The sequence below is a fragment of the Xyrauchen texanus genome, chromosome 14, assembly GCF_025860055.1.
Source record: "Xyrauchen texanus isolate HMW12.3.18 chromosome 14, RBS_HiC_50CHRs, whole genome shotgun sequence".
Classification (NCBI taxonomy): Eukaryota; Metazoa; Chordata; class Actinopteri; order Cypriniformes; family Catostomidae; genus Xyrauchen; species Xyrauchen texanus.
The window spans coordinates 41,064,924-41,091,124 of record NC_068289.1 but is presented as its reverse complement, the minus strand read 5'-3'; the positions used below and the strand labels follow the sequence as shown (position 1 = coordinate 41,091,124).

The following is a 26,201-nucleotide window of genomic DNA, read 5'->3' as shown; positions in this document are numbered from 1 at the left end:
GTTATTGATTTCACAGTAAGCTGTTTATAAGACGGGAGAATACCTCACTACAGGAGAGAATGTTGGACTATGAGACTAACGGTGTCATTGCATGCAAAACCTGTGGACAGGTGTGTTAAAGCATTATGTAAATGTACAATTCACAGGCCCACACTTGTGTCAGACAACACTGATATCCTACTGTCTATACAAAAGTCTTTTTTTCACTCACTGTTAAAGTGATTCATGAAACTTGTCAAGAAAATGTCCTGGTCACATTTAATTCCAAATCAATACAAAATAATAAATGAAATTATATTTTGCATAAAGAAAACAAAGCCTTTATTTAGGAACATCAAGAGTTTATGGATTGTTATGTTATTTTCAGGACACCTCAGCACATTTTACCCCCCAGTTCTCATTTCTGTAATTTCCGGAAGTTTAACTTTATTAGTTCAGTGCTGATTCTCATTGCGGTTAATGAGAATATCATGATTAACCACCTTTTTTTAGCATTACATTTAATAAGAATATCATAATGATCATCTTTTTTTGCATTGTGGTAATGAGAACATTATTGACCATAATTTTTAGCATTGCGGTAATGAGAACATTATTGAACATCGTTTTTAACATTGTGGTAATGAGAACATTATTGAACAGCATTTTTTAGCATTGCGGTAATGAGAACATTTTTTAACATAATTTTTTAGCATTGCGGTAATGAGAACATTATTGAACATAATTTTTAGCATTGCGGTAATGAGAACATTATTGAACATAATTTTTAGCATTGCGGTAATGAGAACATTATTGAACATCGTTTTTAGCATTGCGGTAATGAGAACATTATTGAACATAATTTTTTAGCATTGCGGTAATGAGAACATTATTGAACATCATTTTTAGCATTGCGGTAATGAGAACATTATTGAACATAATTTTTAGCATTGCGGTAATGAGAACATTATTGAACATAATTTTTAGCATTGCGGTAATGAGAACATTATTGAACATAATTTTGTAGCATTGCGGTAATGAGAACATTATTGAACATAATTGTTTTGCATTGCGGTAATGAGAACATTATTGAACATCATTTTTTGCATTGCTGTAATGAGAACATTATTGAACATAATTATTAGCATTGCGGTACTGAGAACATTATTGAACATCATTTTTTGCATTGCTGTAATGAGAACATTATTGAACATAATTTTTAGCATTGCGGTACTGAGAACATTATTGAACATCATTTTTTGCATTGCTGTAATGAGAACATTATTGAACATAATTTTTAGCATTGCGGTACTGAGAACATTATTGAACATCATTTTTTGCATTGCTGTAATGAGAACATTATTGAACATAATTTTTAGCATTGCGGTACTGAGAACATTATTGAACATTATTTATTTTTTAGCATTACGTTAATGATGAAATCATTATTAACCATCTATATTAACCAATTCTATATACAAATTATAAATTTGTGTCTCTTAAGATTTTGGAGTAAAATAGGGCCAAGACATTTTCTTGACAGGTTTAGTGAGAATCACCCACTCGGGCTGGTGATTATTAATTGTGAAATGGCAAAGAAAGGGTCACTTTTTCCATTTTATTCGAAGTACAGTCGAATCAGGAAAGTTATTACACATCTGTCTATCTTGTGAGAAAAAAAAAATCACAAGATCTAATCTAATAACACAGTCTTTAGGGAACTTAATTGGCAAATCCAAAATGCACTTATAAATTGCTATATTAAATGTTGCATAATTTTATTCCTGCAGAAAAATAATCACAATTACATAGTGAATATCCAATATATCTCCCAGCCCTATTGTATACACTACTACTATACTCCATCGTTTTATTTCCTTTAGTATGAATACCTTTTTATATATTTTATTAAATATTCTATTTATTTGAATCTAACATTTTGTCCCTTTCTTGAGCAGCCATGGGGCTCAATGATGCTGTATAAGAGCATCGAGTGTCCCTGCCTCCACATCAAGAACTTTGTGGTCACATACGATTCCAAGAAGAAGACATTCAGCAAATGGAGCGAGCTGGCCATAAGATTCCCTGCTTTTGATTATACCCAACATGCCGATCTGCTCGTAGAAGATTCAGAGGAAGAAGACATGGACACTGACTGAATGTAAACATGCAGAAAACGCAGTCAAACTCTATAAAGTTAAATACAAATATGATGATGTACTATTCTGTTCTGTGTTATGCACTGTAGCTTTTCTCAACATGAAGTGGGTCTATGGAAGTGGTCAATTCTTTAATCTCAGCTCATGCACTTTCGGATTCTGATTTTAATTCTTAAATTAGATTAATTATTTACATTTCTGTGTGATTACCTGGTGATTTTAAGTAATAGTTAATAGTTGACGTGAAAATGAATGTCAGTCCCTAACATACTGTCTAAAATCTTCTTTAGGGTTTCATGGAAGTCGTATGAGTTTGGAATGACATTTAATGTGCCTTTGTGAAGTTGTTTGAGAAAAACTTTAGTCTTGTAAAATTATTTCATAACGACTTCATGCTTCAAAAGAGCTGCTCTGTTCAAACTACACTTAATTCTGATTATGTTGGCTCGGCAAAGCCAACATACTGTTATTCTACAGAAATTATTCAGGGTTTTTTTTTTTCAAAATCCCTAAACCAAGAACAACATTCCTGACTGTAACTCCTCCTTGAGCTTTCAGGCTATATCCACCAAACTTGGCACAGACCTTCAGGCTGTTCTGACTCCGGTTGCTATAACTGATCAGAATTAAGGTTTTCCTGAACCGTGTGATCACATATCTCCAAAATTCCATAGACTTGCATTGACGGAATGTTCAAATGGGCGAAGACTTTTCAAATGTAAACAAGGCTTTTAATCTGCTTTAAAGGAATATTCCTGATTCAATACAAGCTCAATTGACAGCTTTTGTGGCATTATGTTGATTACCACAAAAAATGTATTTCTACTCGTCCCTCCTTTTCTTCAAAACTCGATGTTACATTGATTACACTTACAATGGGAGTGAATGGGGCCAATTTTTGGTGGGTTTAAAAAAGGCAGAAATGTGAAGCTTGTAATTTTATAAAAGCACCTACATTAATTCTTCTGTTAAAACTTGTGTATTATTTGAGGTGTAAAGTTGTTTATTTAATTGTTTTACGGTCGTTTTAGGGTTTACAGGGTTACGTCGTCATGGCAACAAAGTAAAATTTGTTATAACTTTACACAGAGGTTAGTAAGCGATTTTATCGCACTAAAATCACGCTAACACACATATTGTTTGTATAACAGTGAGTATTTAAATGTTTACGGATCGGCCCCATTGACTTCCATTGTAAATGCCTCACTATAACCCAGATTTTTGCCACAAATGCTGTCGATTGAGCTGAACTTGTATTCAACCTGGAATATTCCTTTAAATGATTTACTCTCTCTCAACTTTACTTTTAAAACAACAGGGTTGTTGTCAGTCTGTAATGAAAATGACAGAAAAATGGGGATTTCTAATGTCTGAATTCAGTACTTTATATACGATCTGACTGTTCAGATTGAAACACATTGCCAATTTAACTCAGATTTCAAACCGCACACAACTATGGTTTGGATCCGGTTTGTATAAATCTGAATTCATGTAGTTTCATGCTGTTTAGATTACAAACAACTGTACAGTTGTGCTGGATATGGCAAAAAAAATCCTGCTTGAACAGTGTCAAGCCTACACAATAACTGCACTGAATTAATCAATTGAACACTGATGCACCTTTACATTCAGGGCTTTTAAAATGTGTTTTGCTCTCTAAACTTTAATATATTCTGAACCACTTAAAGGTGTGCAACTAGAGATTTTAACTAGGCCCAGTTGCGTCCTTACATGTGAATTTACTCTAATGGGTCTTATACATTGTGATTGGAATAAATAAATAAATTAGCATGCCACCTGATGTGTTATCTGTACTCTTTCTCGCATGAACAGTCATTAATGATGATGAATCATGGAAATGAAACGGACCATCGGGGAAGAAAGTGACACAAACAATCCCACCTGTTCAGGTGTTCTCAGGAGGGCATTGGCTCACTTTGAGATAACATCACATGAGGAAACCTGTCAGAACTGGCTCTCTTTATGCATAACAAGTCTTGAAAGCTGAACAAGTTTTTCCAGTGTCAAAGTACTTCCTTTTCTGACATACGCACTAATACACCTTGTGAACACTCACAACGGTCAAAAGTTTGAACACACCTTCTCATTCTTTTAGAATAATCGTATTGGGAGTCGTAAAGTATGTGGATTACAGTGGCCAAAAATGTGAAACAAATCTTATTTTTAAGATTGTCTATATTCTATCTCTGCAAACTCAGCTCAAACCTTTCATTCTCTCAAGCAACTTCATGATGCATCCTGGGATGCTTTTTAAACAGTATAGGCGGAGTTAACTTTTTCACCTTTATTTTTATTATAATATACATTTTGAAAATAAATTCATGCATATGCATAATTGGGACATTCATGCCATCTAAAAACAGGTCCACCACAGAGAAAGTGACAACACAACACAGCTGCACACAAAACTGAGAACAGAACTTACTAAACATGTCTGAAGAGTTTGTAGTAAAATAATTGATGCATTTCTATGCCCTGCCTTATTTTTATTTTATTTTTACATTTTTGGACCGGTGCCGGTTCACAGCGGACAGGTTACCTGTCTCGATGCCGAAAATGAAAATAAGCGATCTATATAATGCACTGTCGCTCATCACTGCTGGTTAGGACACAAACTCTATGTGGGGATGGGGGTTATGTGTCTGTCTGTGGGAGAAGGAGAGCGGTAAGGCTCGTCACCTGGGCTCTCATTATCATTAAGACCTGTCTCTCGTTATAGTGATGGTGGAGGGAGACCTGAAAGGCCGACAAGCGCATCAGTCAGCAGAAAGAGGAAGCAGAGAGAGAGTTGGCTGTGTGTGTGTGTGTGTGTGTGTATGTGAGTGTGTGAGAACATTGATGTGAACTCTCATTTGACTTGCCTGTGTGTTTATCTGGCCACAAAGAGCACTTTTTGTTTATGTTCTGTCTGACACTTAAGGAGTAATAAAAATACTCACGTTGATTGATTCCGCTGCCACTTGAATCCTCCATTTGCCCTGAAACTACGATCTCTGTTACACTCTGATTACCATAGTAAAGATACCTTTTATCGCGTGTAATTTGCCGTCGGGTTTGGACAGTGGCTGCCTGTAGTTTCCTCCATGTTTCTGTTTCATTTCGGAGTTTCCATAAAAAAAAAATAAGGCTGGGCATAGAAATGCATAAATTCTTCAACTACAAACTCTTCAGGCATGTTTAGTAAGTTCTGTTGCTGTTTTGTGTGCAGCGGTGTTGAGTTATGTTGTCACTATCACTGTGGCGTTCCTGTTTTTAGATAAACAAAAACAGTTTTCAGTTGAACGCCCCAATGTCGCGAGGGGGATGCGTGAACTGTTGCTCTTCTGCCTTATTATGAACGCACACAGGAGATCAATGATCGCCCAAAAATGGTCGTTTCATTAAATAATACATTCGATTTTGGTTTGTTTCTCTCCAAACCTTATCGTATGCTTTCATGGAATAATTTATTAGACTTCTGAATTGTACTTTTGAAGAGGTGGTCACCATAAACTGCCATTGTATGACATCACAGAGCACAACATTTTTTCACAATTTCTCCCTTTGTGTAAAAAAAATAAAAGAAAGTCATATAGGGTTATAACAACACAGGGGTGAGTAAACGATGACTGAATTTTCATTTTTGGGTGAACCATCCCTTTAATATTGTATTTCCTATATACAAATGATTACTTTGGTGCAGTGACATTAAAAAAATCTAATTATTTCACTTTGCTAACTTGTTGACTTTATAAAATTGCGTTTCCTATTTTTCTCACATAGAGTAAAAACGGGTTTAAATACGTGCAAATAGAAATCTGCCTTATATTTTAAAAAGTGGGGCCCCTCATAAATATATCAACATTTATGTGAGATCATATTTAAAACCTGGGACAAGAGCAAAGTTTAAAACTTAAAAAGCAACAAAAATATATAAAATGGACAAGTAATATTTCAGATTTCTTTGTCACTAATCAAATACAAGCAAATGTGTGATATGGTTAATTCTTTTGTTCAGATGGTCAGATTAACTTGCTTTCAATGAAGCACAGAAGATGCTCTTTGTAATATTCTTAAATCATTACTACATGCTGTCATGCAAGCAAAAGGGGGACATACCAAATACTAAAAAACACAAATACATTCATGCAAAAAAAAAAATGTTTTTACTTGCAATTTACATAATTGTACTAAGTCTGAAAAGAAATCAAAATAGAAGCATTTTCACTAGTGATCCCATACTTTTGGACCCTGTTAAGTGGCACTTATATGAAGACAAAACCGATGCTCTTTCACATGTCACAGTGAACGCAGACCGCAGAAGTCAATGCAGCTGAGCACTCAGCGAGTTATAGGCGCACACGGAGAGAAGGAGCAGCACATCCTAAAGCCACTCCGATGGAAAGTTATGCGGAATGCTGAGTCTGAGGAATTCTCCCAACCATTCCTTTACTCCAGACTCAATGATACATCGAAGGAAGTACATTTTTAACTTGGAAAATTACATGAGGACGGAATAAAACACAGCCGTCTGTCCAACTCTCGCACATCAATAGTTCAAAAGTGTTTTTGGACGTCTGAATGCACAGAAGGTGAGAAATAGTCGACTTAACCCTCAGCGATCGAGATTGCAGAAGATTGGATGCCCGTTTTTAAACTTCCTGCGCAATTATGGTCAGTACTGGATTTTTCCCCCCCTCAGGCATGACGTGTAATTTGTGCTCAAAGTGTGTGCTAAAAAGGTTAAAACGTTACACTGCATGGAATAGAAAAGTTGAGTATGATAGTTTCAACGCAGTTTTCTGTGATACATTCAGCAAGTAGATCCTTGTTTTGACACAATGACTTGCTCTGTGGTGATTTGTAAAGTGTTCTCGCCTCACCTGTAGGGCTATAACAAGGTGTGCGTGGCGTCGGTTGGGGCTGTTGTCGTCATCACGCTCATCATTATTGTCACGGCAATTTACGTCAACAGTGAGTGAACTTTCCTCAGTCTTCTGCCTCTCATCTGAAAACTTTAATTACTTATAATAATACATCATATAAACATTTTAACAGAGGAAGTATAAGCAGGCTACCTAGGGTTATTGAAAAATTACGAGACCACTGCAAAATTCTCAGTTTCTCTGGATTTATTATTTTATAGGTATGTGTTTGAGTAAAATGAAAAGTACTGACAATATTGAGAACTAATAAAAAAACTCTTGTGATTTATTATTAATAACTCCACTCCTCTACCTAGGGCCATAACAAGGAATTTGTGTTCCCCTGACTGTATATTGCTCTGGGCCCCTTTCATATATAAAAAAATACAGTGTACAATATTTATTTTTACCCTATTAGCTACAGCCCTGCCTGTACCTATAAATAATCTAAAAATAATCGCATGTGAATTTTCCCAGTAGCGCCCCCAGGTGACCACTAAAGAAATGAAACAGTAATATCTTGGCATGTAATATAATTCTGAACATTTGTTTGTTTTTTCATTTTCACTTATTTACTAAACTTATTATAATGACAGACAGATAGACAGACTGGCAGACAGACAGATAGACAGACTGGCAGACAAATAGATAGATAGAGATCAGTCAGACCGACAGATAGATAGACAGACAGACAGACTGGCAGATAGATAGATAGATAGACAGACAGACAGACTGGCAGACAAATAGATAGATAGATAGACAGACAGACTGGCAGACAAATAGATAGATAGATAGACAGACAGACTGGCAGACAAATAGATAGATAGAGATCAGTCAGACCGACAGATAGATAGACAGACAGACAGACTGGCAGATAGATAGATAGATAGACAGACAGACAGACTGGCAGACAAATAGATAGATAGATAGACAGACAGATAGACAGACTGGCAGATAGATAGATAGATAGATAGATAGATAGATAGATAGATAGATAGATAGATAGATAGACAGACAGACTGGCAGATAGATAGATAGATAGATAGATAGATAGATAGATAGATAGATAGATAGATAGATAGATAGATAGATAGATAGAGATCAGTCAGACCGACAGATAGATAGATAGATAGATAGATAGACAGACAGACTGGCAGACAAATAGATAGATAGAGATCAGTCAGACCGACAGATAGATAGACAGACAGACAGACTGGCAGACAAATAGATAGATAGATAGATAGATAGATAGATAGATAGATAGATAGATAGATAGATAGATAGATAGATAGATAGATAGATAGATAGATAGATAGATAGATAGACAGACAGACTGGCAGATAGATAGATAGATAGATAGATAGATAGATAGATAGATAGATAGATAGATAGATAGATAGATAGATAGATAGATAGATAGATAGACAGACTGGCAGACAAATAGATAGATAGATAGACAGACAGATAGACAGACTGGCAGATAGATAGATAGATAGATAGATAGATAGATAGATAGATAGATAGACAGACAGACTGGCAGATAGATAGATAGATAGATAGATAGATAGATAGATAGATAGATAGATAGATAGATAGATAGATAGATAGAGATCAGTCAGACCGACAGATAGATAGATAGATAGATAGATAGATAGATAGACAGACAGACTGGCAGACAAATAGATAGATAGATAGATAGACAGACAGACTGGCAGACAAATAGATAGACAGACTGGCAGACAGACAGATAGACAGACAGACTGGCAGACAAATAGATAGATAGATAGATAGATAGATAGATAGATAGATAGATAGATAGATAGATAGATAGATAGATAGATAGATAGAAAGATAGATAGATAGATAGACGGACAGACAGATAGATCGCTCGATCTACACGTCACATTTATTTACAATTGAATTTAATTACCCTCATGCCATCCCAGATATGTATGACTATCTTTTTCTGCAGAACACAAACAAAGATTTTTAGAACAATATTTCAGCTCTGTAGGTCCATACAATACAAGAGAATTGTGACCAGAACTTTGAAACTCCAAAAAGCACATAAAAGCAGCATAAAAGTAATCCATACAACTCCAGTCATTTAATCCATGTCTTCAGAAGCAATATGATAGGTGTGGGTCAGAAACAGATCAATATCTAAGTCCTTTTTTAATGATAAATATCCACTTTCACATTCTTCCCCTTTTGTTTTTGGCAATTTGTATTCTTCGCGCATATCGCCACCTACTGAGCAGGGAGGAGAATTTATAGTAAAAAAGCACTCAAATATTGGTCTGTTTCTCACCCACACCTATCATATATCTTCTGAAGACATGGATTAAACCACTGGAGTATTATGGATTACTTTTATGCTGCCTTTATGTGCTTTTTGGAGCTTCAAAGTTCTGTTCACCATTCACTTGCATTGTATGGGCTTACAGAGCTGAAATATTCTCCTACAAATCTTCATTTGTGTTCAGAAAGAAAGAAAGTCATGCATGTCTTGTTTTTGGGTGAACTGTCCCTTTAAGAAAAAACATTAAACTCTTCCCTCACTGTGGTTTTAGGGATTGATTCTGGATCAAAGAGAACATATTCTTTTGATGATTTTTACAATGATACCATCAGGTATAAAAAATACAATCTCCGCTGGATATCAGGTACAACACTCAGGTTTGTTTTTGTAATGACCTCTGAATCACCCTGACACAAACACTCAAAGCTCTGTCTCTTTTTCCCCACAGACAATGAATACCTCCACAAAACCAGTGAAGGTCATGTCTACCTGCACAATGCTGAAACTACGTCGAGCTCAATATACCTGAACAACACAACATTTGTAAGATGCCACATATTTTGGTCTTCTTATTGCTTGAATGACTCGTCTCATTAGATTTCAAAAACCTCTGATATTGTCATATGCTGTACCTCTTCATTCTTTCCATTCCATGTTTAGCTCTTCTGTTTAACTCATCTGTTTAATTTATTTCACAGACCCAAGTGGATGCCACAGATTACATAGTGTCAGCAGATAGAAAATTTGTCATCTTTGAGAGCAATTACACACAGGTAACATGATTGCAGCTGTTGCAAACAAAAGCCACATCATAAACAAAATGATAGGTAAATAATGCAATATATTGTTACTGGTATCTCGAACACATTCTTGAAATTTTTCAATAGCAATGGCGGCATTCCTTTACTGCCTCCTACCATATTTACGACATGGGCTCTCAGTAAGTACAGATTATTTGATGTAGTTGTGTGACTTATTCAGCGTAATGATACTGGAAGTGAAATTCAGGCAACAGAGTTCCCACAGTCATGAAAAAACGGAAATGTCAGAGTTTCCAGGCCTAGAAATGTTATGAATATGACTATATGTAATATAGTACAGTATATGTTCTACACAGTTGGTAATAATAATATATATACACACACAAAGATCAGCCACAACATTAAAACCTCCTGCCTAATATTGTGTCGGTCACCCTCATACCGATAAAACAGCTCCAACCCGCATCTCAGAACAGCATTCAGAGATGATATTCTTCTCACCACAGTTGTACAGAGTGGTTATCTGAGTTACCGTAGACTTTGTCAATTCGAACCAGTCTGGCCATTCTCTGTTGTCCTCTCTCATTAACAAGGTGTTTCCGTCCACAGAACTGCCGCTCAATGGATGTTTTTTTGTTTTTGGCACCATTCGGAGTAAATTCTAGGGACTGTTGTGCGTGAAAATCCCAGGAGATTCACCAACAATCATGCCACTGTCCAAATCACTGAGATCAAATTTTTTCCCCATTCTGATGGTTGATGTGAAAATTAACTGAAGCTCCTGACCCATATATGCATGATTTTATGCACTGCACTGCTACCACACGATTGGTTGATTTTTGTTGGTGCCAGGTGGGCTGGTTTGAGTATTTCTGGGATTTTCACACACAACAGTCTCTGAATTTACTCCAAATGGTGCCAAAACAAAACACATCTAGTGAGTGGCAGTTCTGTGGACAGAAATGTCTTGTTGATGAGAGAGGTCAACGGAGAATGGCCAGACTGGTTTGAACTGAGAAAGTCTACAGTAACTCAGATAACCACTCTGTACAATTGTGGTGAGAAGTATATCATCTCAGGTTGCTATTCTGAGATGCGGGTTGGTGCTGTTTGGCGGCACGAGGGGGACCTACACAATATTAGGCAGGTGGTTTTAATGTTGTGGCTAATTTGGTGTACAGTATACTATACACTGTATATTCCAATGTTTGCTAACAAAAAATTAAAATGGAGCTCTGCCCCAGCAATCTCCCTAAATCCTTATCCGGTTACCATAAGCAGCCAGAAAATTATTAGAAATGAATTGTTCAGAAGGTGGGGGAACTCTGTGGCTAAAAGTATCAGTCATATATAAGACATAAAATTCCTCTTTCTACTCCACAATAGCATGTGTCTTGATTTCTGTTGGATTCAGGGAATTCATCTCTAAGGTTTCGATTCCGCCTGTTACGCAACTCATAGTTTGGGCACCGACAGGAAATAAACTGGTGAGTAAATCCCTGAGAACATATCACATCATCCTCCACTTATTACTTTATTGAACAGGTCCAGTTTCATCACAACAGCTGAGAGAAGTAGAGAAGAAGCCGGAGGTATTTTACAAGCTCATCCAGGCAATTGACCGTCACGAGATATTAAAACATAGCGCAAATGTGACCGCTCACATTTTCAGCGGCCTTGGTTACGGAAGTATTTTGCCAATAGGCATTTAAAAAAATTATTTGATATAGAGTTCTAAGACATCTACCAAACTGGGATGAGTCACAATATTGAAGACTTTAATTTGAATCAAAAAAGTGCAATATTGGGGACCTGGGTATCTCAGCGAGTATTGATGCTGACTAAAACCCCTGAGTGCTGAGTGACTCCAGCCTGGTCTCCTAGGCAACCAAATTGGCCCGGTTGCTAGGAAGGGTAGAGTCACATGGGGTAACCTCCTCGTGGTCACGATTAGTGGTTCTCGCTCTCAATGGGGCGTGTGGTGAGTTGTGTGTGGATCATGGAGAGTTGCATGAGTCTCCACATGCTGCGAGTCTCCGCGGTGTCATGCACAACGAGTCACGTGATAAGATGCGCGGATTGACGGTCTCAGAAGCGGAGGCGACTGAGACTTGTCTTCCACCACCCGGATTGAGGCGAGTAACCACGCCACCACAATTACCTATTAAGTAGTGGGAATTGGGCATTCCAAACTGGGAGAAAAGGGGATAAAATTCATAATTTTTTTTTAAAAACAAGCAAATATATATTTATATATATATATATATATATATATAAGTGCAATATTTGAAAATTGAAAAAGAAACAAGACTTTTTACAAATATGCATACTTCCCTAATTTATAGTGTGCCAATGGATAAGGGTGTCTGTATCCTCAGTATTCATTAAACAGGAAGCGAGATGTACCCGGATGACCTGCTCCATCCGATGAGATTTTGAAGTGCACAATTCTGAATAACAAAATGATTTATACGTTATTTTACAAATTAGTTTATGGAAAAAAATAAAGTCATGTTTACTGCCGGAACCTACTGTTGCGCTCTATATCTTCTATAAACAATTGTTAGGAAATTATTAATTTTTTGCTATTGAGCCTTTATGTCTTGTGGTAATTGCCATGCATCTTCCACAGGCTTATGTATGGAATTATAATATTTACCTCAAGATGAAGGCCACTGCTGAGGCCATACAAGTCACACATAATGGAAAAGTGAATGAGATTCTAAATGGAATACCAGACTGGGTTTATGAAGGTAAATCATGCATTCAAAATATTAAATTGAAGTCATTAGATGTTTACATCAGTTAATCCATCTACTTCTCATTGTCTTTGCTCAATAGAGGAAGTCTTTGCCTCCAACGAAGCCATTTGGTGGTCTCCGCAGTCGAAATATCTGGCTTATCTTCAAATTAATGACTCAGGAGTTCACAACATTGAGTACTCGCAGTATGGAAATGACCAGTACCCCACCACAATATTTATCCCCTATCCAAAGGTAATTACATAGATGTTGTTTGATGTATAATCAATGAGTGCATTTACGTGCACAATATTAAACTGGATAATCCAAAAACGTGTGTGGTCATGTAAACGCATTTAATGCCGTTCCCTTTATTAGGGTAGCGTCATAAACGTTATTTAGCATTTTAAACGATCGACACGTGTCGATTTTTGCCCATTAGCCCGATTTCGCTTTGCGTGTAAACATCTTTACCGCCATTCTTACAAGCTTTCCCAATGTGCGCAAGTGTGGTGTCGCATGCATGTTTACGTGTTGACGTCAAAAGCAGAGAATAACACGATTATTTCAAATGTCATGTAAATGATTTTTGGTAGTTATCAGTGTATCGGCCGAAATGGGCTTCCTCAGAAGGGTGGCGGGCTTCTCCCTTAGAGATAGGGTGAGGAGCTCAGTCATCCGTGAGGAGCTCAGAGTAGAGCCGCTGCTCCTTTAGGAGTCAGTTGAGGTGGTTTGGGCATCTGGTAAGGATGCCCCCATGGCACCTCCCTAAGGAGGTGTTTCAGGCACTTCCAGCTGGGAGGAGGCCTCGGGGAAGACCCAGGATTAGGTGGAGAGATTACATCTCCACACTGGCCTGGGAACGCCTCGGGGTCCCCGAGTCAGAGTTGGTTAATGTGGCTCAGGATAGGGAAGTTTGGGGCCCTCTGCTGGAGCTGCTGCCCCCGCGACCCGACTTCGGATAAGTGGTTGAAGATGGATGGATGGATGGATGGATGGATGGATGGATGGATGTTGCTTTAACATCCTATAACATCAACCGTGAAACATTAGTAATAGTAATAGTACTAAAAATTGCTCTGTTTGTTTTGAGAGGCCCGCACAGACTGACACAGCAACATTGACTCAACCAATAGCGTCAGTTTAGACCGGGACTATGTTTGTTTGATCAACGACAGACAGGGAGTGCTAGAAAAAGCTGTGTGAAAACAATGTTTATTTGGCAGTTCTGTTTGGTGATGCCAGTGGTGCAGAAATGGCACACTTCATCTTTAAATAGTGGTCAAATAGGGTTAATTTTGGTCAATCTAGCCCTTTTACATTGTAGTAAGATCCGTTTTAAGACCAATGGCAGACGGGAGGAGTGTTATATAGTGCAGATATAACACAGGTGCAGAAATATTTAAAGATGGCTCTATATTGGCCCATTTGCCAGTGCTTTAATTGTATGTAGTATAACTATACAAGACAATTATGGCATGCTTCACAGAAGGCATGATGAAATGTATTGTGTTGACCTCTGCTGTCCATGTACTAACATTTCATAAAAAAAATTATTTGACTTGTTTTATCATTAGTCTTTGGTGTCATTTATCCTTATAAAGGCAGGCTCCATTATTCCCAGAGCGAAGCTGTTTGTGATTGATGTTGAAAATCCATCCAAACTCTCCGAGGTGGCGGTACCGAAATCCATCGGCTCTGGGTGTGTCCTCCTAATGTTTCAACATTCACGTTTTCACCATGCTTCCTGTCTGACACATAAGCTAAAACAGCATTCAACCTACTAGAGTTCAGCCACATGTCATTTAGTATACTATATTTATTGTGCTGTTTCTCCCAGCGATCACTACCTGAGCTCAGTCACATGGGTCACAGATGAGCGACTGGCGGTTCAGTGGCTGCCGCGCAGACAGGATCAAGTTCTTCTGCAGATTTATGACTATGATGGCACTAAATGGAAAGAGAACTCGGTAAGAGTATACATTACAATTCTCTAAGGTGTCCTCAAGAGGCCAACCATCTCACCTGAGACAAATGCTAATTGCAGGTGTAAACATTGTGTTACCCTCCTATTCTGATCAAGAAGGACCGCATGCTTTACTGTTCGTGGTCATTTTTGTCCGGAAACAGTAGAGGTGTTTTTTAAAGACATTATAACTTTTATTCTTCCCTAAAGTAAAAACAATAAAATAATCCTTCTACTTTTGGGATTTTATGTTTTTTAGTTTTTTATCTTATAGCATATAAATGTCTCGATTTCACCATTGATTTGCAAATGCAAATATGTACATTTATGTAACTTCACTACAGTAAAAAAAACCCTAGTTGAAATATAAAGAAAATATGAGAGTATGTCACACATTGGAGTCAGATCGCTGCCATCTAGTGAAAAACGAGACAAAAAAATGACTTTAAAATCATGTTATGGCAATAATAGCCAGTAGGTGGCAGCAATGTTCTATGCAGCCGCCTACTGTGTAGTCATTCTACATTTTGTCACAAGTTATGCATTTGGATATACTGAATATTTAGACACAATCAAATTGCTTTTTTATAATTATTTTTACGACCGCTTAGAAGTGAAGCTAAAGTCACCAAGTCTTATACCGCTCCGATAAAGGAAACAGTTTTCCTTATGTAACGGGAGCCAGCTGGTAGATTGACATCAAGAGGTGCACAAGCGACTAACGCTAGAGGCTATAGCCTGTAGCCTCCTTGTTAGAGCACCGCCTCCCATGCCGGAGACCTAGGTTCGAGTCCCGTACGGAGCGGGTAGAACAAGAGCGTCACATTGGTGCCGTGACCCGGATGGGAGTGAGGTTTAGGGGGGTGAGTGTAACGGGAGCCAGCTGGTAGATAGCTGTGCAGTGTGTAAACCTCACTCTCCTGACCTCAAGAGGTGCACTAGCAACGCTAGAGGCTGTAGCCTTTAGCCTCCTTGTTAGAGCACCCGCCTCCCACGCCGAAGTCCCGTACGGAGCGGCTAGAACAAGAGCGTCACATTACATCAGAAAAAAGATTTCGGTCAAAAATGACCGTTAAGGTTTGAGTTGAGCACTTTGAATCATAGTTTAAATTACATTCCATAATTTTCATGTTTATTTATTTATTTTTACAGAAATTTGAGCAAAAGAGCAAAACTGGATGGGTCGGACGGGTGAGTTCAAACAACAATCACAGAACAATTAATTATACAGATTTTCAGTTGCTGAAGTGAAACCTTGCAAAACATAATTTTCTGTTTTTCCCCTCACAGTACTTCCCTTTACCTCCTTACTTTGCTGCAGATAACATGAGCTTTTACAAAGTTATGAGTAATGACAATGGCTATAAGCATCTTCACTATGTGAACGGTGTAAGTAATTTACACTATTCTAAGAGCAACTGTGAAAACATCAAATATTTTAAATTTGTAATTTTTCACAGACTTGTTATGTGCTACATGCTTTGTCAGATACCAGTTACAAACATTATATTACACAAAACACAGTGGCATTAGCTTACTCTGTTGTTGTCTTTGTAGGGAAAAGCAACACCCATTACCTCAGGCAAATGGGAAGTGATATACATCTCAAAGTTAACCAAAGATGCTATGTGAGTATGATATGTAGACGACCAAAAAATACAAAACCGTTTACTCGTGTTTCTTGTTGCTCAAACTTTGTGAAAATCTGCTCTTTCCACAGATACTATGTGAGTAATGAGCACATGGGAAGACCTGGCCAGAGGAACCTTTACAAGTAAACATGCTGTTGAAGTCTAAAAAAAAGATACTAAGATCATAGTCACTAAGATACTAAGTCATAACCAGACGCGTCGCAATACAAACAATTTGTCTGTCCACACTGAACACGAAACTGATGTGTGACATAGCACAACCGCAGCCAATCAGAGCACGTCATGTTTAATGTACAGTTAAGAAGCAGGATTAATGTACAGATGAGTTCGCAGTGGGCTACCACAGAAATAGGCTAAATTCTGAATCTCTACTCTTACGACTTCTGCTGTACGAATCCAAATTTAGATATAGAAAACGTCAAAATATCATGTCGCGGTTAGTACAAAAACTCTGAGGAAGAGATATCTTGTCACTTGCCGCTTTATCGTGCTACGTCTGGTTAAACTTAAACTCTATGGACCCATCGGCGGGTCTGAAGGGGGGCACTATATCGCGAAAAAAGTTTGAGGTTAAAACGTTGAAGTTTCCGTTTACATAAGTCAGGCATACGAGGTATCATTTGAAAGTTTAGAATCTGAACTTTTCAGAAATAACCATCACTCCTGCATTTATGTTACTTAAAATAACAAAATAAGGCCTCAAATCATTCACGCTGAAAATTAGCACCCCCTAGAGGAAATGGGGTACAAATATTTATTTAATAAGTCCTTCACAAGTCATATATCAAATGAAAGCTCTCATTCGCAGCAATGTGACTGTATAGTTTATTTTGTTGTCCTAATACCACAGTTTGAAAGATTTTCAAAAGAATCACAAAGTGAAATGTGATTTCTGTAAGTAATCGAATACAAACGTCTCTTTTATGCTCTGAAAACTGCTGCTGTAAGCCACAAATAGCTACAAACAAGCCTTTGCTTTTACCTTAAATTACCAATTTTTAACTTGTCTGTGAGCTTGCTTGGCTGAATAATCTACTGTTATATCTAAGATGTTCAGAACAAAATATGCCATCCAGAAGAAAAGCATGCAAAACAAATCATCAGAAATATATGTTTTTGATTAATGATGATAAAATGTTTTATATCATCACAAAGGGGAGGATCTACTTTCTAATAACTTTCTTGATTGAGCTTCTAGTCCACTCAGAGGCCGAGATATTCAATGAAACAATGAGGGTGGTGCATGAACTGAAAATTAGACTGAATGTCTATGGACGAGCACATCTATGAGGGCTATAATGCGTTAGAGCGCCACCTACATTTCAGATCTGCATATTGTGATGGAATGTGATAGAGGAAAAAAATATTTTTTCTAGTGCTCGCTGCCATCTAGTGGAATGAAATAAGACTTTTCAAAGTGAGGTAGAGGGTACAGAACCAGAATTACATGCTTGCAAATTTAGGACAACAAAAACGTGTTTTTTTTTGTTTTTTTTTCAAAAAACTTTCTGTTTATCATACGATTATAAAAACACACTATTATTTTTAAATATTTTTAAACTTTTTTTATTTTATTTTGGGGTTTCTCTGAAAAATTAGACCAATTTTTTGCAATTAATCCATTTTTCAAATTAGACAAATTTTTGCAATTTAACGTACGTGTAAATGGTGAGCTTGTAAATTTGAGTGTGAAAAATTGCAGGCGGCAGCCCAAAAATTAAACAACATGGCAAAACTAACCAGGACTTGATTATCAGTCTGGGAGATGTATCTAAAAAAAGTATATCTTAACACATTTCAGCCTTTTAGCAATATTTGTATATTTTGATATTATTGTTTTTTTTTTTCTTCAGTAACAGGAACAATAATTTCGACCCAACAGCCATTGTAGCAAGTACATTCAACATTTGTGATATATTAAGTTAAGTGGTAAAATCTAGTAAAAAATAATCAAAGCATATTTTCCACATTGTTTTACACTAAATGAACACGAGGAAGAATGATATTTAAACATTCTCATTCATATGCAACAACAATATAACAATACATTATAATAAACACAATATTAATCACAAAAAAATGCCAAATGAGGCAAAACAAATCGAATGTACCAACTATAACACCGGTTGTATTCGTTATTGTTAGCAACTACAACATGAACTAACGATGAACAAAAGTTTTGCTGCTCTGATTTATCTTTATTAATGTTCTTTATTAATGTACATATTATAAAAACATTTTGTGCATTGTTAGTTCATAATGTAAAGTGTTACTGAATCATAAATCAAGTCTATTGACAGACTTTAGGAGATCTAATGGCCAAATAAAAAGCTGTTGCTACATGTATGCAAAATCTATACATACAAAAAATGTACATTTAATGCATCTTTTCTTAACCAATTTACAATGCTTTAACAATGGTATGACTTTACTTGGGATTGCCACTATAAAATATTTCATAAAAACACACTTTTCTGTTTCCGAAGGATTTCTTTCACTAAGAGCGGTCATTCTGCGGCTGAGTGCCTCACCTGTTCTCTGTATCAGGACAGGTGTCAGTATAACTCTGCTTATTTCAGCATTAACGCCTCATACTTCCGCATGGACTGCTACGGTGAGTGAACACGCTTCACACCTGCTCACCGGCAAGATAACATGGATTATCCGAGGTGACTGGTAACTGTGTACTGAATCTAATAAAACCTGATTTTACAGGTCCTGGGCTTCCGCTCTTTACACTAATGGAGAACAGAGCCGCTGCTAAAGGTTTGCATTATGTATCTATGTGTTTAAAACATTTCACTTTATGAAATGAGTCTAGGAAATACAATTCTGCCATTATTTATTCACCCTCATGTTGTTCCAAACCTGTATGCTGTGACTTTTCAGTGGAACACAAAAGTATTTTTGTAGAATTGTTGCACAAATCTCACCAGACACAAGAAAAACCACCATTAAAGCACCATAACAGTAGTCGATATGTTTCAAGCCTTCTCAAGCCTTGCGGTGGATTTTATGGAGCTTGACAGATGCGGTATGGATAGAGACTCTTTAAAAATTCTCCTTTTGTGTTCCACAGACATAATAACAGCATGAGGGTGAGTAAATAATGACAGAAGTGTTTATGAACTATTCCGTTCAACGTTAATGTGCATTTCTGTGTTGTTTTAGAGATTCAGGTGCTTGAGGAAAACAAGAAACTGGAAAAGATTCTGACTGCTGAACTTCTGATGCCAACCATCAAACGCGCCACATTAAAGATTGCAGGATTTAGTATGTGTCATACTTTATTCCAAGCACATCAAGTAGGATTTGAGAATCACATTTGCAGTTTTATAAGGTTTGATTATCTTTCCACAGCCCTCTGGTATCAAATGATGTTCCCACCAAACTTTGATTCCTCCAAAAAGTACCCTCTTTTAATACAAGTGTGAGTGTCCAAATCTATGTATTATATGAATCATGTGCCTTACTTTTAGTGAAAATACAGATATATACATTACCTATAAATACTATATATTACATCTATAAATAACATTAAAAAAAAATACAAATATTCCACATAATATGTGGTAAAAACCCCCAAAAGGTTTTGTATCAGTATTTTTGTTTTCATTTCTAGTAAAAAAAATAAAAATACTAAGCACCCTTAAAACAAGATCAATTTACTTGAGAAGCAAAATTGCACAAGGTAAAATATGAAGATTTTGTTTTTTTAGAGAAAATATTATAATAATATTTCTTATTGGGGCACTGGGTAGATCAGTATTGACGTTGACTACCGCAGCTGGAGGCACGAGTTCGAATACAGTGTGTGCTGAGTGACTCCAGCCAGGTCTCCTATGCAACCAAATTGACCCGGTTGCTAGGGAGGGTAGAGTCACATGGAGGTGACCTCCTCGTGGTCGCTATAACGTGTGGTTCTCGCTCTCGGTGGGGGGCATGGATGCAGCGGAGAATAGCGTGGGCCTCCACACGCGCTATATATCCGCTGTAACGCTCAACAAGCCACGTGATAAGATGCGCGGATTGACGGTCTCAGACGCGGAGGCAACTGAGATTCGACTTGGAAAGCATTGGGAATTGGACATTCCAAATTGGGGAGAAAGGGGAGAAAAAAAGGATATATTCTCTTAAAAGATGTCTTATCTTTAAAAGTAAAAATAAATAAATAATAATAATTGGTAAATATATCTTGTTTTACACTGATACAGTACATAACCCCAAATGAAAATTAAGTCAAACCTGTGTGATTTATTTATTTAAAAAAATATATATATTTTTTTCTCAGTCACCATTCACTTTCATTGTATGCAAAAAGATGCAATGAATGTGAATGGTAAATGGTGACTTTCACTAACATTGTTCCTTTTGTGTCATTTTTTTTTTATAGATATTTTATATTGGATATTTAAGACATAAACACTGATTAGGAAAATTATTTATTTGTAGTGAAAAGCATGCATGATTGCATGAAGCGAATTAGTTAATGGCATTAGTTAAAATAACTAAAAATGAACAATAATATTGCACCACTTATTAATCTTGGTTATTGCAATATATTATAATATATATATATATATATTTTATTGTAAGTTATATGTTAACATTAGTTAATGCATTATGAAATAAAACTAACAATGAACAATTATATTTTTACAAATTAACATTGATTAATAAATACTGTAAAAAATACATTGCACTAATGTTACCAAATGTACCCTTATTATAAAATGCTACCATAATATTTATAAACAAAGTAGCAAATTGACTTTTAGAATAGTTTTAGATATATTTATATTTATATATATTTTATGACATTAATACATTCTTGCATAATAGCTTGTTCAGATATTTCTTTGTAATAGTTGTGATTTTCATGTCATGATAAAGGTACGGAGGTCCATCCAGCCAGAACACGGACTATGTCTTTCGCCTGGAGTGGGCGACGTACCTGTGCAGCACAGAGAAGGTGATCATCGCCAGCTTTGATGGCAGGGGAAGTGGTTACCAGGGTGATGAGATAATGCACGCCATCTACGAGCGACTGGGAACGTATGAGGTGGAAGATCAGATCTCAGCAGTGAGGTGAGGTGAAGACAACGATGTGCACACGCTAGTTGCTAATGAGGAATCATTTAGCGTGATGTAACTCACAGACGTGCAAGCGATATGAGGCGGACGTGACTCAAATCTGATGGCTGAACGAGCTTGTTCCAGAGCTTGTGTCACAAACGGGTTGATTAAGGTCAAGCTGACTAATAGCAAAGTGGTCGTATGTAGTTTTTAATCAAAATTATTATTTAAGAAATACTTTTTAATTATAGTATTTCTATAGCATCTTTAATTCATAAAATGAAAAGAAGAGAGTAAGTAAACAAATACAAACAGTGGCAATAAAGGTGCACAATTAAAGGTAATTGTGAGGAAATCAAATAAAAAAAAATAATGCAATGGCTACGGTGACTTAAATATATATTTATCAAAAGCTAATAAATAGCTAACATTCAGAAGCTTGTTTTCAAAATGTGAATTTCTGAAATCTGTCTTATTTTAATTAGTAAAACATTCCAGATTTTGGGGGCATAATGACTAAAAGCAACTTCCACTGTACTATAATCAGGGCTGGACTGGTAATCTGGCATACCGGGCATTTTCCCGGTGGGCCGACACACTTTCGGGCCGATCAGGGGAGGACTGGCCATCGGGAGAAACAAGAGGTAAGGTGGGAAACGGGCCGAATGGACTGCGATAAGCTAAAATGAGCCGCCGCATTATGCAGAACGGACCACAAAATCACGCCGCGATATGCAAAAAAGGACAGCGAAGGACAACTTTTGGCTTGACCCCATTTTTGGGCCAGTTGCTATGTAAGATCCCGGGCCGATTTCTCTTCCCAGTCCAGCCCTGACCCTAATGGTTTGCATTACTTGCTTTAGAAGACATTAAACAACAGTTTAAATATAACTATCACCTACAAAAGATTTGTTTTTGGAATATCGTCACAATTGTTCACGTGACTGTCTGTGCTTAATTTCAGAAAATTCATTGAAATGGGTTTCATTGACAAAAAGAGGATTGCGATGTGGGGTTGGGTAAGTTGAATGCCTCACCTGACACTTTCATAAAAAAGTGCAAACATGTCTGTAAATCCTAAAAATGACTTTTATTATGTTGGTTTGGCAAAGCGAACATACAGTTATTGAACAAGCTTGAGTAAGAGGTGTCCTTACATGAGACCTCTCAAACAGGAGACCAAAATATTAAACTGTAACTCTTCCTAGAGCTGGAACCACCTACAACTACTCAGAACACTCTTTGAAGAAAAGGTTCCATATAGAACCCAAAAGGGTTCTATCACTCGCTTCATATTTGGAACCCCTAAAAGGTTCTAAATAGAACCCTTTTTTTAAGGGTTCCATCAAATGTACCCTGAAGTGTTCTTTGAACCAAGTGAAAAGGTTCTGTATAGAACCTTCACGGTTCTATAACATGGAATCGTAACATTTGGTTTTTGTTCATTTTTAAATTTAGGTTTTAGTTTTATTACCAGAATAACGTTTAATAGATATGTAAATTAAAAAGTTAATATGCAAATTTGTGTAAATCTTTGTAAATGGAACCTTTTTGCCTGAGTAAAGAAGCTGATTAAAGAACCCTAGGGTTCTATAAAGAACCCCAAATATGGGCCTGGGTAGCTTAGCGAGTATTGACGCTGACTATCACACCTGGAGTCATGAGTTTGAATCCAGGATGTGCTGAGTGACTCCAGCCAGGTCTCCTAAGCAACCAAATTGGCCCGGTTGCTAGGGAGGGTAGAGTCACATGGGGTAACCTCCTCGTGGTTGCTATAATGTGTGATTTTCGCTCTCGGTGGAGCATGTGGTGAGTTGTGCGTGGATGCTGCGGAGAATAGCGTGAAGCCTCCACACGCGCTATGTCTCCGTGGTAACATGCTCAACAAGTCACGTGATAAGATGCGCGGATTGACGGTCTCAGACGCAGAGGCAACTGAGATTCATGCTCCACCACCCAGATAGAAGCGAGTCACTACGCCACCACGAGGACTTAGAGCGCATTGGGAATTGGTCATTCCAAATTGGGGAGAAAAAAAGGAACCCTAAATAACCTTTTTTCTAAGATTGTAGCAACCGCCTAACAACCAGCCAGAACACTCTAGCAACAACTCAAAACACCTTTGCAACCTCATTGTAATCAAGTCAAAGTGTCAAGTTTTTTAAATGAATATGAAATTAACATTGACCCTAATTACTTGCTTAATGCACATTTCTGGTCTTGTTATGCGTGACTGATTGATGCATATAGCTCCAATAAAACAAACAGAAGTAAAATGGGACTTTAGAGTTGTTATAAACTTTCAGACAAAGTTTTATCAAGCCAACATTCAAAGTTTGTCTTGTTCTATACTCGATGAACTTAAAACCTGTCATACTAATTGCTGGAACATTTGTCTTGCTCACAGTCATACGGTGGCTATGTGACCTCTATGGTTTTGGGATCAGGAAGTGGACTGTTCAAATGTGGAATAGCTGTTGCTCCTGTTGCTAAGTGGGAGTATTATGGTATGGAATGCAACTTTGGATTTTCGGGTTTCAAATGTAGATAAACCCCAAACAATTTAGCAAATTTAACTTAGTGAATATTAAGAGTGAATTGTTTATTACTGACCGGACTTATATATATATTATAGATATAGTTTGTAATTTAAGTAAATATAGCAGAAAAGATTAAGTAATTAATCTTAATTCAAGCATGTACGAATAAATGCTCTAGCTTATTGGTAAATATTATTTTCGATTGTTTATCTTTACAATGCGTCATCATGTATCAATCATAAAGTAGAAAACCTTATTTTATTTACCTGTCAAATATGACAAGGACATTGTACTTTTAACATTTCAAAGCTGGTGATCCCAGCATGCACCATGCCTGAATAATTAATGAGTATGCATGGTTTCACTGTTTGCAAGATTATTCACACCATTTTTATTTTATTTATTTTTTTACATTTGGTAAATTCTTATTTTTATGAAGTCTGAAGTTCATTTTGTACTCAACAATATCAGTTCATTTTTTTCAGTGTATGAATTTAATAACAGATGTCAGTATTATTCAAAATAAAATAAAAAATGTATTTTTATATTTTATATATATATATATATATATATATATATATATATATATATATATATATATATATATATATATATATTATTTTTTATTTTTATTTTTTATTTTTTAAATCCTGCACACTACCATATCTTGCAAAAAAAACAAACATTTATTACAATGTTTCGGTCTCACAACTTTCAAAACGTAATGCAATGTGACCAATTTTAATTGTTAAAATAACAATTGGTGTTATTTTTGTGCAAACAAAAAAGTGTCCGCTTGCCAAGGTCTCTTTAGTTTTCTGCCTGTCAATCATTTTGCGCGTTCTCATAGTATTGAATTTGCAGTGAATTATTGAGGCTTAATGCCATTTTTATGCCCTGTTGCTCATAACAGTTGTCAGTAGAGGGCGCTATTGTACCGCTGTTGTTTTTGACAACCACTCCTGCTTGATATCACCTTCAATAAAGCTCATTTGGTATCTTTTGAGTGCGGGTTTTGGAAGAGGGGGCGTGGCTAATCAAACTGTTAGTTTGTGGAAATTCTAGAATGGCTAAAATCGCTTATCTGGTACTCTCCCATCAGTGATTTAGACTGAAATCAATTTATGTGGGTTTTAACTGATATTCATATGGTGTTGGTGCAAGCTACGGTAATGTGCAGGATTTTTTTTATTCTTAAAATAGCTGATCTCTTACACACCGACTGTATCAAAATGTTCAGGTGTGCCAGGTTTACTTATTTTGTTGTTAAAATGATTTATTTATATATATAAATATAATTCTTTTTACTTTACAGATGCTGTATATACAGAGAGATACATGCATCGTCCTGAAGAAAACTCTGAAAGCTATAAAGTAACTTAAGAAAAAAAACAGTCCTCTTGTAAAGAAATAAACATTTTTGTTATTAGCAGTCAAAGATACAGTTTTTCATATATGTTGTTACTTTGCTTGTTTGCAGAATGCCACTGTGACTGGCAGGGCAAAATTTTTTAAATCTGTGCAGTATATGCTGGTACATGGAACTGCAGATGGTAAACTTATTTTTGTCTTAACTTAAAAGTAGTTAGGACGTATTTTTAATCTGATATATTAGCTCTGTTCCAAAATGTAGTGAGCTGCCTACATAGGGAGGCTTTTTAGGCATTAGCACAACAAATAGAACAGCTGCCTATGTAGGTTACAGACAGCAAGGCAGATCACTAGAGTTTAGAACAGAGCCATCAAACTGTCTTTTGCAAACTATTGATAAAACTATTTCTTTTTTTGTTTGTTCACGTCTTTAACTGTTACTGCTGTTTTTATTTACGACTTCAGACAATGTCCACTTCCAGCAGGCTGCCCAGATTTCCAAAGCCTTGGTGGAAAATCAAGTCGACTTTGAAGCAATGGTGAGTATTGATACGGTAATTAAACATAGTTGGGTGAATCTCACAAAACCTCTAATTTAATATATATTATTAATGAAAATTAATAAAATTATATATATATATATATATATATATATATATATATATATATATATATATATATATATATGTATATATAATGTATATATGTATATATCATTTAATAAATATT

General features: G+C 36.4%; 2 protein-coding genes across 2 annotated transcripts in view; both read left to right on the top strand.

Moving 5' to 3' along the window:
- ifih1 (interferon induced with helicase C domain 1) overlaps positions 1-2,637 on the top strand; it is a 33,298-nt gene extending 30,661 nt beyond the window's left edge. The window contains exons 15-16 of the mRNA XM_052142056.1: positions 17-110; positions 1,938-2,637. Of these exons, the coding sequence (XP_051998016.1) occupies positions 17-110; positions 1,938-2,138 (295 nt within the window). The 3' untranslated portion in view covers positions 2,139-2,637. The remainder of the gene's footprint in view (positions 1-16; positions 111-1,937) is intronic.
- A 3,830-nt stretch (positions 2,638-6,467) lies between these two features.
- Positions 6,468-26,201, top strand: part of fap (fibroblast activation protein, alpha) — a 22,721-nt gene continuing 2,987 nt past the window's right edge. The window contains exons 1-25 of the mRNA XM_052142061.1: positions 6,468-6,812; positions 7,028-7,112; positions 9,637-9,729; positions 9,814-9,908; positions 10,064-10,138; positions 10,253-10,305; positions 11,541-11,613; positions 12,759-12,879; positions 12,968-13,122; positions 14,472-14,569; positions 14,708-14,837; positions 15,986-16,024; positions 16,124-16,222; positions 16,391-16,461; positions 16,554-16,607; positions 18,972-19,099; positions 19,201-19,251; positions 19,657-19,758; positions 19,846-19,915; positions 21,379-21,573; positions 22,526-22,580; positions 23,969-24,068; positions 25,417-25,475; positions 25,582-25,654; positions 25,938-26,011. Of these exons, the coding sequence (XP_051998021.1) occupies positions 6,810-6,812; positions 7,028-7,112; positions 9,637-9,729; positions 9,814-9,908; positions 10,064-10,138; positions 10,253-10,305; positions 11,541-11,613; positions 12,759-12,879; positions 12,968-13,122; positions 14,472-14,569; positions 14,708-14,837; positions 15,986-16,024; positions 16,124-16,222; positions 16,391-16,461; positions 16,554-16,607; positions 18,972-19,099; positions 19,201-19,251; positions 19,657-19,758; positions 19,846-19,915; positions 21,379-21,573; positions 22,526-22,580; positions 23,969-24,068; positions 25,417-25,475; positions 25,582-25,654; positions 25,938-26,011 (2,151 nt within the window). The 5' untranslated portion in view covers positions 6,468-6,809. The remainder of the gene's footprint in view (positions 6,813-7,027; positions 7,113-9,636; positions 9,730-9,813; positions 9,909-10,063; positions 10,139-10,252; positions 10,306-11,540; positions 11,614-12,758; positions 12,880-12,967; positions 13,123-14,471; positions 14,570-14,707; positions 14,838-15,985; positions 16,025-16,123; positions 16,223-16,390; positions 16,462-16,553; positions 16,608-18,971; positions 19,100-19,200; positions 19,252-19,656; positions 19,759-19,845; positions 19,916-21,378; positions 21,574-22,525; positions 22,581-23,968; positions 24,069-25,416; positions 25,476-25,581; positions 25,655-25,937; positions 26,012-26,201) is intronic.